Genomic DNA, 13,460 nt, shown 5'->3' with positions numbered 1-13,460 from the left:
CTTAAAATACTCCTGTGCAGCGCCTTGGGACTTTTTACTACGTTAAAGGCGCTATATAAATACAAGTTGTTGTTATGGTCAAAATTCAATTTTCTTCCAAAAATGTTAATCAAATTCAAATTAATGGTCATCACCCATAGTGATTTAGATTTTTTTCCATAAAGAATATTGGCTGGGAGGGAGTCAAAAGTTCAAATGACAAAGAGTTGTTTATAATTAAAGTCTGAATGCTAAGATTGGATTGTTTGCTTGTAATTACTCCACAGTTTTAATTTATGAGCCTGCACGGCTGGACTATGTTATGTTAATGGTGATTGCTATCTCCATGTCCTTGTCGAATGATAACATCCACAGTGCAAGATTAGTGATTGTAATACTAGTTCTGTGAGTTTAACAAGTTATTAAGAAATTTAATCTATAAATGTAATAATTTATTATGAAGTGACAGGTTAGAATAAGGGCCTGCATTAATGGGCGCGAATCATTGTATTTATGCATTTCAAAAGTCTCACATAATCAAAGTTCTCGGGCTAAATAATGTATATCCAAATACATTTACACAAGTATAACAAGTGATGTCTCTGTAGTCACCACATTCAAACGCTTAATGTTCCTCTCGGGTTCCTAAATTGGCTCCGGAGAAACACACACACGCATGCTTTGTGGTTTTGTTAGTGCGTTTTAGAAGTTACATATGCTGCAGGTGTTGCAAGATTTAGTTTTCCTTCTCTCGGATGGAGCGCCGGAAAAGTCTGCATGAAGTTGTTTACACTTTGTAAAGATGTGCTGAATATGTTGACATATCCTGTACAGGCGATCGCAATGAGAGGAAGTGGCAGTTTGAATATTGTCTTTTACTTTGAGTGGCAAACCTATTGCTATTCATCTTTGTATATGTTATTTTATAGTATATACATTAAGATAAGATGAACAACTTATTAATGTGCTCTGAAGCGCAAGATGCATTTCACTTGCAAAGCACTCCTAAATATTCTTTAATATTTTATATCCTTAAAAAAGCTTGAACAATGATTCAGGGTAACAGTCGTGGCCAACTTTGGACAAAAAACAGTCGCCACTTACACATCTCGAAGTCTATCATAGATGTTGCTCGTTTATTTCCTGGATCACAATGACTGGATCATTAGGCTTGACATCGAGGAGAACCTGAAAGAAAATGGCTCTCCATTTGAGGGTAAATAGGGTCTTTTATGTTTCACTTATGAGAGCTGAATTAAGCATTTATTCCCTGCATGAATCCTATTTCAAGACCCAGCTCTTGATGTAAGTTCCTACTGAAGAAACTTTGGAAGTCCAGCTCAGCTCCATCAAAATTGCGGGGAGAAACAGGACCTGTGTGTACAAACTCAAGTACCGATGAGGGAGTCCATTCAGCCTCTCTAGCTCAAACTCTAGCTCTAGTTCTCCTTGTACCATCTTAACTGCCTCTTGAATTACTGCAGAGATTTTGCCTACCTGCAGACCATTCAGGTATTAAATCAATTTTGTGGGAAGAAGTGGTTCCTGTCATCAGCTCTGAACACTTTTTTAACCAGTTTGTACCAATTCCTCTTATCCTGCAGGTGTGGTTTAACTTGTAGCATTGCGGATTCATTTTCTGTTCCGCTTAGTATCTTATCCCTCTAAGTTCACCTGCATTCAATGCTGAAGCATCCCAAGCTTTCCAACCGTTCCTTGTTACAGCCCTCTGGCACTGAGGATCAACCGCACAATTCTTTTCAACAATTCCAAGGCTTGGATCTTTCTCGTACTTTGGTGACCAGAGCTGAATGGAGTACTCGAGATGCAGCCCAACCAGAACACTACACCGCCTCAGTGTGACGACCTCCGATTTATGCTGCCCTGATCTGGCAATCTACTTCATGATTCTGTTCGATTTGCTGACGACTGCTCTGCAATGACTGAACACAAGTGTCAAGTCTGCTATCACTCCCAGAGATGATCTCATTCTCTTCCTTAGCTAGTTCAACACCATTATAATGTATGCACACTCCCCTGATCAGTGTTGAATTATATCTGCCATTGTAATGCTCACTTGAAAATATCATGCAGGTCTTCTAACTCCTTAGCTGCTTTGTCAGGCTCTACTACCCCTCCCCGCCCCCACTAGTTTAGTATCATATAAAAATTGACTAAACTGAATACAGATCATTTATGCAAATCTGCAACAGTAGAGGCCTCAGCTCTGACTCCACAACTATCTAATGTGCATCTGCTGTGGAAATGTAATGTTCTTTGGGAGGTGCAGTGGGTTAGAACCCTAATCTTTCACCTTTTGGATCCGGGATTGAATCCACCTCAGACCAACGGGACGAAAGTTTTTCCTCTCCACTGAGTTTCACAATCCTGCATGGTTGGCGTGGGTAACTGAAAATGTCACACTGGTGCAATAAGGGGTGTTTCTCTCAGGTCGGCCACACCATCATTCTCCCAACACTTCTTCCATGGTCCAGCTTGGTGGGACTGCCCTTGTTTGGTGTCATTCTTACCCATTCAATCATAGCCAGGACATTACTGGCAATTGTTTCTCTTCCTACCCCATGGCCATCGCCTTCGGAGTCCCCCAGGGATCCATCCTTGGCCTTCCTCCACCTTCACTTACATGCTGTCTCTTGGCAACATCACCCACAGACATAGGATCAGCTTCCATGTGTATGTTGATGATATCCAGTTCTACATCTCCACCATCTCTGTTGACTCTTCTACTGCTTCTATGTTGTTAAACTGCTTGTCCAACATCCAGTCGTGGACAAGCTGCAATTTCCTCCAGCTGAACATTTCGAAGAGCGAAGGGATTGCTATCGGCCTCCACCACAAATTCCATATTCTTGCCACCAACTCTATCCCCTTTCTTGGCCACTGTCGCAGACTGAACCAGACAGCAACCTTGCTGTCCTATTTGACCCCTAACCAAGCTTCTGACTGAATATCCTCTCCCATCACAATGACTGCTTGTATCCACTTTCATAACATTGCCCACCTTTGTCTCTACCTCTCTCTAACTGTTGCTGAAACCCTCATAGATAACGTCGTTACTTTCAGATTCTATTACTCCGATACTCCTTTGGCCAGGCTCTCCTCTTCTACCCTCGATGAACTTCAGATCAACCGAGCCACTGCCACAAGACAAGTGGGCTAGCTACACTTTTATTTTCTGGTCAGCCTTTTGGTCCAGACTGGCGTAAGATGAACGAGCTTTGCCTTGCTAGACTGTGCTTCCTTCCCCAGACTTAACCAGACTGACTGCACCACTCTCTGATTAGCCACAGTTGCGAGCTGGACATTAAGCATTTGTGCACATGTTTTAATTTAAACGCAAACACTTCATTATATTTAATTGTCGAACTCTTTCTCTGGAGAAATGGTCAAAAACATCTCAACACAACACCCTCCTTAAAACCTCCTCCTTTAACAATGCTTTTGGTCACCCCTCCTAATGGCACCTTCGTTGGATTGATAGCCATTGTTCTCCTTCCCCTCTGTGCGTGTCTTGAGACTTTTCTAAGATGAAATGCAAATTGTTGCACTTGAGGCACACGTCTGGAGCAGACCGAAGGCAGCTTTACTCTGCATTTGGTACGGCCATGCTCTGCATGACCAGAGGAGGCCTTGATCAAGTGGATAAGCGTTTAATTCTCCAGGACTGACGCTGTCACCTCAATGAGCACATCCTCCTTTGTGTCCCCCCCCCCCCCCCCCCCCCCCACTGCCTGCTGACGAGTTGAATCTGTCTGTTTGGCAGTTGTGTTGCTTGGGTGTGAAACTGCTCTCCAGCTTGAAATGGAGAGACCTCTCGCTATTGACAAAGACCATGGCATACTTGAATCATATTATTTCACTTATGTAATAGAAGCTTTAAATTGCTTTCTTGTGACGAGCGTACTGATGAGTTGTTTTTGAAATAATTGGGAGGTTTAACCAAGTAGCAGCTCTTCCCACTGGCACGTCTCCAAATGAATGTCGCAGTGTTTGCAATCTTAATGCAAAACCAATTCATGTAAGGAATACCACGCATTAGGCATTAGATAAAATGCTAATGGTAGCCTTGGCGATAAAGCACATTGGCTCTCTGCTCTGCCACAGAGTGGGTTCTTGCAATTCTGCCACACACCGAGTTCCCCATCACAACTATGCTGGTTAAGGGAGGCACCAAGTGGTCACAGAGAGGTAGGAAATTCTGAGGCTGCGTCACCGTGGGCTGCCCTTGCGCATCTCTGAGGCAAGGGAAAGGGGTTGCTTGTCTATGGTGTTGGGAAGCTTAGGGAAGAGGGTGAAATTTATATTTTCAAAAAAATAAACTGCAATGTGCTACTCCAAGGAAATTCTCCTCCCATCATCTACATCTGAAGTAACAACATTGCTGAAATTTTGACCGCAATTAGAAATATTTAACTGCGCACACTTAACAGCTGTTTTTATATTTACCCTAAATCAGCCTCTGTGCTCTGCTCCCCATCTTTTATATATTTCACCAGTTGCTGGGCTCCATTGCTTAACAGATTTTTTTAATTTATGTGGGCGTCACTGGCAAGACCAGCATTAACTGCCCATCCCTAACTGCCCTCGAGAAGGTGGTGGTGAGCTGCCTTCTTGAACCGCTGCAGTCCTTGTGGGAAAGTTATTCCCACAGCGCTGTAAGGGAGGGAGTTCCAGGATTTTGACCCAGCGACGATGAAGGAATGGCTCTATTTCCAAGTCAGGATGGTGTGTGACTTGGAGGTGGTGGTGTTCCCATGCGCCTGCTGCTCGTCCTTCGAGGTGGTAAAGGGTTTCGGAGGTGCTGTTGAACAAGCCTGGCAAGGTGCTGCAGTGCATCTTGTACATGGTACACACTGCACCAGTGGTTGAGAGTGACTGTTAAAGGTGGTGGATGGGGTGCCGATGAAGCGGACTACTCTGTCCTGGATGGTGCCTAGCTTCATGAGTGTTGTTGAAACTGCACTCATCCAGGCAAGTGGAGAGTATTCCATCACACTCTTGACTTGTGCCTTGTGCAGGAAACTTTGTGATATCCGGGACCGAGCTGTTGCCGTCCCATCAAAACTGCCGGACAAACCAGCGCTAATGTTGAAACATACGGAGCTTTTGAGCCCCGTATCTGGCAACAAACCCTGTTGCGCAACAGCTTCTAAACAGTCGGCCGTACCTTGCAAGCGTCTCTGTAGCTTAGCAACAGCTTCAGCGAGACCTTGCAGAGCCTGACTGGTGGGGGGAAAAAAAGCAATGAGAAGAAAAAAAGCTAACGAAACAGCTCCTGATTTTTGCCGGTGGATCGAGCATTCCGGACAGTTAACCTCCGGATAAACCAAAGTTTCCTGTAGATGGTGGAAAGGCTTTAAAAAAAAGATGAAATCCATTTGTGTGAAACATCCTGAGCTGTTGGAGCCTGTAAAAACTCACTTCCGGTATCTTTCGATAGATATGATTTATTTCCCATTTTGATGCTTAGTATTGAAGGAGTTAATATTCTTGTTCAAATATACCCTCAGCTCAGCATTATTCTATCTGCTGTCCTATGTAATTATTCAGTGATCAGTTAAACAAGATTAAGTGAGAAGTAAACACCTAAGTTATCTCTGTTTCCATTTTGAGCACATTTCTGCTTCTGTTCAGGGTTGTCCCCAAAAGACACTTTTTTTTCCCCAAAGTAGGTGCCATGACTCCACAGTTTCTGTGAAATTGAGTGGAGTGGCCTGCTCTTGCAAAACCTTTATTTTTATAAATGATTTGGACATGGATGAAAGAGGAACAGCATCAGAGTTTGCTGATTCCTAATTTGGAACATTGGCAAACTCTGAGGAAGAATGCAGGTGGACAGAGGTTTGAGGGTGGACAATTAGATGGTAGAGTCAGTTCAATGCCAAGGAATGTGAAATCATGCATTCTGGGGTAAAGAACTGTAAAAGAAAGACTTGTATTTATATTGTCACTTTTGCGATTTCAGGACGGCCCAAAGTGCTTTACAATTAATGGAGTACTTTGGAATTATAGGAAACGAGGCTGCCAATTTGCCAACATTACAACAGTGACTACAATTCAAAAGTACTTCATTGTCTGTGAAGCGCTTTGGGACATCCTGAGGTTGTGAAAGGCGCTATATAAATGCAAGTTTGTCCTTTAACTGAGTTCATGGAAAGTGTAGCCGTTCAACTTGAAGCGCTGTATTGTAACACAGGATGATGTTGTAAATTGACAGTCAGTGGCCGGCTGATCAGATTGTTGGCTTTAATGAATGATCTGATGAGGTGTCTGTTTTGTGTTTTGCAGGCTCGAGCTGGCATTATCGGCACAGTGGAAGTTTTGAAAGTCATGGAGGCTTTTGTGAATGAGCCAAATTACACGGTGTGGAGCGATGTAAGCTGCAACCTGGGGACACTTTCTACCTTATTGTCCCACACAGATTTCCATGAAGAAATGCAAGAATTCGTTGTTGACCTGTTCTCGCACATTGGGCATAAGCTTGGCTGGGACCCTAAACATGGCGAGGGTATGATTCTAAACCCTAATGATTTAAAGATGTTCTCCGCTTAAAGCAACTATTCCTCTCCTTGGATGTTATTTATCCTGTTCAAATTGTATCTAAATTAAAAAGAATGTGCAACACATCTTCACATCAATTTATAACCTGGAGTCACTTTGAACTTTCACACCAGAGTTGAGTGAGTTTGAGCACCTGGTATGGAGGTCCATGCGATACCAAGGAGCTTCCTTCCCTTGCTTGGTTAGGGTCAAGGGGGAAGCAGTGGGGAAAAATTACTTTTTATGTCTGTCTTGAAAATTGTCTCCTACCGGATCAGAATTGGTTATGGGAAATGTTTGGAGGCCCAGCCCTTCTGGCTGGAGAAGACGTGTCTGTGAATGGCTTGCACGCGGGAGAGGTTAGGAAAATAGAAACATCACTCTGATTATTCACCACCTTAAGTAGGTCAGTAATACTCAGGAGTGTAAATGAAAGTGTTCAAGTGAAAGACTGATACTGACGTACACCAGCCAAAGGTGAGGATTTTAGCTCATGTTGATATTACATAGGAATACATGGGAACAGGAGTAGGCCACTTAGGCCCTCGAGCCTTTTCGACCATTCAATGAGATCATGGCTGATCTATGACCTAACTCCATATGTTATGGCTGCTGATGGTGTAGCATTTGACTTAGGGGTGGGTGTCTGGTTCAGGTGGGTGAACGAATACAGATCGGCAGAGGTGGTGGGGGGGAGGGTGGGGGGGAGGAGGAGGAGGATACGCAGACAAAGATGGTCTTGCCACAAAGCAGGTGCACCTTGTGTTCAACCAGCAGGGGCATTATCGCCACAGAAGTTTGCGGCTTAATCACTCGCCCTCCTGGCTGAAAGTGACTTTTAGGAAAAACCTTTTGGAGGCAGTGTGCCGGCTGATCAGATTGTGATTTGTGAATGAGCCAAAAGATGTGCCTCATTTCAGTTGATAATGGAGTGACATTGAAAGTGCACACGGAGAAGGCTGCTGCCTACCTTACCCTGTGCTGTTGAAGAGCTTTGTATGGCGGTAAGGGCCTTCGTGGGATTGGGGATGGATACATAAAATTGGAGAACTGTTCACTTTAACTTGATGCAAAAGCTTTTCTGACGGGGATGATGGATGCACAGCTCACCCTGTTCCAGCATTATCTTGGTTATACAACTGCTAAATGTTAGCTTTTGACTTTGTTTATATTTTATACGTTGACCTATGGCAGGGGTTCCCAACCTGTGGTAGGCGTACCCCCGGGGGTACACTAGACACCTGAGCGGTATGCGGGAGAAATTGTCTGATGCTGGATTTTATTTATTGCATGTTTATAATAGGCTATTCAGATGAAGCTTTAAAGTTCAGTGGGAATTTGTTGTATAAAGTAGTTCATTTACTTCAAGGTGTACCAATGTACAATGTTTGGGAATTAAAGGGGTTAAAATATTAAATGTGTGTGCTGTATTATAAAGGAAGTGGTAACAGCACTTAAAAATCATATGATTAGGCAGAGTCAGCATGAAAGGGAAATCTTGTTTAACAAATTTGAGTTTTTTGAGGATGTAACTAGCAGGGTAGATAAAGAGGAACCAGTGGATGTAATATATTTGGATTTCCAAAAGGCATTTAATAAAAAGTTGCTATGCAAGATAAGGGCTCATGGGGTTGGAGTAATACAGTAGCTTGGATAGAGGATTGGTTAATGGGCAGAAAACAGAGTAGTGATAAACGGGTCATTTTCCAATTTGCAGGCTGTAACTAGTGGGGTGCTGCAAGGCTCAGTGCTTGGGCCTGAGCTATTTACAATCTATATTAATGACTTGGATGAAGGGACCAAGTGCAATGTATCCAAGTTTGCTGACAATACAAAGCTAGGTGGGAAAGTAAGCTGTGAGGAGGACACAGAGCCTGCAAAGGGATATAGAGAGGTGAAGTGAGTGGGCAATAAGGTGGCAGATGGAGTATAATGTGAGGTTATTCACTTTGGTAGGAAGAATAGAAAAACAGAATAACTTTTAAATGGTGAGAAACTATTAAATGTTGGTGTTCAGAGAGATTTAGGTGTCCTAGTACAAGAAACACCGAGTTAGCCTGCAGGTACAGCAAGCAATTAGGAAGGCACATGGCATGTTGGCCTTTATTGCAAAAGGGTTGGAGTATAAGAGTAAGGAAGTCTTGCTACAATTGTACAAGGCTTTGGCGAGACCACACCTGGAGTACTGTGCACAGTTTTGGTCTTATCTGAGAAAGGACATACATTTCTTAGAGGCGATGCAATGCTGATTCATTAGATTGATCCCTGGGATGAGAGGGTTGTCCTATGAGGAGAGATTGAGTAGCTTGGGCCGATACTCTCTGGACTTCAGAGAATGAGAGGTGATCTCATTGAAACATAAAAGATTCTGGGGGGGAATAACATGTTAGATGCTGAGAGGTTGTTTCCCCTGGCTGGAGAGTCCAGAACTAGGGGGCATAGTCTCAGGATAAGGGGTTGGCCATTTAGGACTGAGATGAGGAGGAATTTCTTCACTCCGAGGGCTGTGAATCTTTGGAATTCTCTACCCCAGAGGGCTGTGGATGCTCAGTCGTTGAGTATATTCAAGGCTGAGATCGATAGCTTTTTGGACTCTAGGGGAATTGGGGGATATGGGGATGGGGCGGGAAAGTGGAGTTGAGGTCGAAGATCAGCCACGATCTTATCAAATGATGGAGCAGGGTCACATGGCCTACTCCTGCTCCTAATTCTTATGTTATGCTGGGGGTACGTGGACAGCTAGTAGATCTGGAAGTGGGTACACAATAAGTAAAGTTTGGGAACCTCTGACCTAAGGGATACTGAATGTTATTGTAGGAACAAGTACTATCCATATTCAAGTTTCCTATTAAAAATGTTCTTCCCTTTTGGTTTGGAGGAGACATGAATATTCATTGCTCTGATATTAACCAACCCTGGATAGTCAGGATATTTCTGACTCAATCGTTCACACTGTGCTGACACCAACCATGGGCTCAGTCGGTGAGCACCTACAATGAAAAACACAACTGTATAATGGGCCTATTAATGATGGATACAGGCGAGACTACGATAAGAAATGGCAGACTTGTTAAATAAGTACTTTGCATCCATTTCCACATTGGAGGAAGAGGACAAAATACCAGCAGTACAGAGGAACCTAAAAATAAGTCAAGGTGTAGAATTTAGTGGATTTAATATAAACAAAAAATTATAATGGAGAAAATAATGGGATTTAAGATAGACAAATCTCCAGAGCCTTATGGTTTCCCCAGAAAGAAATAGGTGGTAAATTGCAGATCTGTTAGTCATAATTTTCCAAAGTGCTCTAGATTCAGGAATTGGGCTTTTGGATTGGAAAATTGCCAATGTCATTCCAAGGGAGGGATACAAACATCAATTGTGGGGAAGTTACTGCAATCTATCCGTGACTGAGCACTTGGGCAGATATCAGTTGATCAAAAAGCGTCGACATGGATTTGTGAAGGGTAGTTCATGTTTGACTAATCTAGTTAAATTTTCCAAGTAGATCAGTAGCATGGTGTATGGAGGAGTGTCAATGTGTGTTGTCTATATGGACTTCCAGAAGGCTTTTGATAAGATTCCACACAAGAAATTATTAGCAAAAATGAGGGCACATGGGATTGGAGTTAACCTTGTGACATGGATGGTGATTGGTTGGGAGGCAGGAGTCGGAGAGTAGGGATATAGGGTTCATTCTCTGATTGGCGGGATGTGATGTGCTGTTCCCCAGGGATCTGTACTGGGGCCTCAACTTTTCACCATAGAAACATAGGAGAAAGGAGCAGGAGTAAGCCATTCGGTCCCTCGAGCCTGCTCCGCCATTCAATGGGATCATGGCTGATCATCCAAATTTAGTACCCGGTCCCTGCTTTCTCCCCATACCCCTTGATCCCTTTAACCTTAAGAAATATATCCAACTCCTTCTTGAATATATTTAATGAATTAGCCTCCACCACCTTCTGTGGTAGAGTTCCACAGGTTCACCACTCTCTGGGTGAAGAAATTCCTCCTCATTTATGTCTTAAATGGCCTACCCTTAATCCTTAGACTGTGTCCCCTGGTTCTGGACTCCCTGACCATCGGGAACATCCTTCCTGCATCTAGCCTGTCTAGTCCTGTCAGAATTTTATAAGTTTCAATGAGATCACCTCTCATTCTTCTAAACTCCAGCGAGTACAAGTCCAATCGACCCAATCTCTCCTCATACGTCATTCCTGCCGTCCCAGGTATCAGCCTGGTGAATCTTCGCTGAACTCCTTCTATGGCAAGAACATCCTTACTCAGATAAGGCGACCAAAACTGCACACAATACTCAAGATGTGGTCTCACCAAGGCCCTGTACAACTGCAGCAAGACATCCTTGTTCCTGTACTCAAACCCTCTCGCTACGAAGGCCAGCATACCATTTGCCTTCTTAACCGCCTGCTGCACCTGCATGCTTACCTTCAGCGACTGGTGCACAAGGACACCCAGGTCTCGTTGCACTTCCCCTTCTCCCAATCTATTGCCATTTAGGTAATAATCTGCCTTCCTGTTTTTGCCACCAAAGTGGATAACCTCACATTTATCCTTGTTATATTGCATCTGCCATGTTTCTGTCCAATCACCCAACGTGTCCAAATCATCCTGGAGTTTCTTGACATCCTCCTCACAGCACACACGCCCACCCAGCTTTGTGTCGTCTGCAATTTTGAGATATTACGTCTAGTTTCCTTGTCCAGATCATTTATTTATATATATATATATTGTGAATAGCTGGGGTCCAAGGACCAATCCCTGCGGTACCCCACTAGTCGCTGCCTGCCATTCGGAAAAAGACCCGTTTGTTCCAACTCTTTGCTTTCTGTCTGCCAACCAGTTCTCTATCCAAGTCAATACCTTGCCCCCAATCCCATGTGCCTTAACTTTACACGCTAATCTCTTATGTGGGACCTTATCGAAGGCCTTCTGAAAGTCCACATACACCACATCCACTGGTTCTCCCTTATCTATTTTACCAGTTACATCCTCAAAATTCCAGTAGATTAGTCAAGCACGATTTACCTTTTGTGAATCCATGTTGACTTTGTCCGATCCTATCACTGTTTTCCAAGTGCTCTGCTGTTGCATCTTTTATAATGGACTCTAGCATTTTCCCCACTACCGATGTCAAGCTTACCGGTCTGTAATTCCCCGTTTTCTCTCTACCACCTTTTTTGAATAGTGGGGTAACATTAGCTACCCTCCAATCCATGGGTACTGTTCCAGATTCCATCGAATGTTGGAAGATAATCAGCAATGCATCTACTATTTCTAGGGCCACTTCCTTAAGTACCCTAGGATGTAGATTATCAGGCCCTGGGGATTTAGTGGCCTTCAGTCCCATCAATTTTCCTAACACCATTTCCCTACAGATACTGATTTCTTTCAGTTCCACCCTTTCATCAGACCCTATGTTTGCCAGCATCTCTGGGAGGTTATTTGTGTCCTCCTTTGTGAAGACAGAACCAAAATATGTATTTAGTTGGTCTGCCATTTCTTTGTTACCCATTATAAATTCCCCTGATTCTGACTGCAAGGGACCTACGCTTGACTTCTCCAATCTTTTTCTCTTCACATATCTCTCAAAGCTTTTACAGTCAGTTTTTATGTTCCTTGCAAGCTTACTCTCATAGTCTATTTTTCCCTTCTTAATTAATCCCTTTATCCTCCTTTGTTGAATCCTAAACTGCTCCCAATCCTCAAGTTTATTGCTTTTTCTGGCCAATTTATTTGTCCTCTCCTTGGATCTTATGCTATCCCTAATTTCCCTTGTTACATAGAAACATAGAAGATAGGAGCAGGAGTAGGCCATTCGGCCCCTCGAGCCTGCTCTGCCATTCAATGAGATCATGGCTGATCATCCAAATTCAGTACCCTGTCCCTGCCTTCTCCCCATATCCCTTGATCCCTTTAGCCTTAAGAAATATATCCAACTCCTTCTTGAATATATTTAATGAACTGGCCTCCACCGCCCTCTGTGGCAGAGAATTCCACAGGTTCACCACTCTGGGTGAAGAAATTCCTCCTCATCTCAGTCCTAAATGGCTTACTCCTTAGACTGTGATCCCTGGTTCTGGACTCCCCTGCCATCGGGAACATCCTTCCTGCATCTAGTCTGTCCAGGCCTGACAGAATTTTATAGGTTTCGATGAGATCCCCTCTCAATCTTCTAAACTCCAGTGAGTATAAGCCCAATTGACACAATCTGTCCTCATACGTCATTCCTGCCATCCCAGGTATCAGCCTGGTGAATCTTCACTGCACTCCTTCCATGGCAAGAACGTCCTTCCTCAGATAAGGCGACCAAAACTGCACACAATACTCAAGGTGTGGTCTCACCAAGGCCCTGTACAACTGCAGCAAGACATCCTTGTTCCTGTACTCGAACCCTCTTGCTACGAAGGCCAACATACCATTCGTCTTCTTAACCGCCACGGTTGAGTCACCTTTTTTGTTTTATTGTTATGCCAAACTGGGATGAACAAATTCTGTTGTTCATCCATGCGGTCTTTGAACGTTTGCCATTGCCTATACACCGTCAACCCTTTGAGTGACATTCCCCAATCTTTATTTAAATTTAGGACCCTAGTCTCTGAGTCAACTACTTCATTCTCCATCTTAATGAAGAATTCGATCATATTATGATCGCTCCGACCCAAGGGGCCTCGTACAACAAGATTGCTAATTAATCCTTTCTCGTTACATAATACCCAGTCTAAGATGGCCTGATCTCTGGTTGGTTCCTCGACGTATTGGTTCAGGAAACCATCCCGTAAACACTCCAGGAATTCCTCCTCCACAGTATATATATTAATGAATGAGATGAAGGAATAGAGAGTTGTATATCCAACTTTGAAAATGTCATTAAGTTAGAAGGCACAGTAAGTTGTGTTGAT

At 43.5% G+C, this 13,460-nt stretch overlaps 1 protein-coding gene across 4 annotated transcripts in view; it reads left to right on the top strand.

Annotated features, from left to right (window-relative positions):
• The window catches only part of npepps (aminopeptidase puromycin sensitive), a 233,434-nt gene that overhangs the window by 166,260 nt on the left and 53,714 nt on the right, over positions 1-13,460 (top strand). For all 4 annotated transcript variants that reach the window (XR_015073437.1, XM_085966184.1, XM_085966187.1 and 1 more), the window contains exon 17: positions 6,289-6,508. Coding sequence is in view for 3 of the 4 variants with exons in the window: in XM_085966184.1 (XP_085822310.1) it covers positions 6,289-6,508 (220 nt within the window). In the remaining variant the exon portion in view is untranslated. The remainder of the gene's footprint in view (positions 1-6,288; positions 6,509-13,460) is intronic.

The sequence above is a fragment of the Somniosus microcephalus genome, chromosome 24 (genome assembly GCF_052327205.1).
Source record: "Somniosus microcephalus isolate GS21.2 chromosome 24, FLI_Smic_1.0, whole genome shotgun sequence".
NCBI classification, from domain to species: Eukaryota; Metazoa; Chordata; class Chondrichthyes; order Squaliformes; family Somniosidae; genus Somniosus; species Somniosus microcephalus.
Note: the sequence above shows the minus strand (reverse complement) of the source record. Positions and strands in the feature narration are given on the sequence as shown.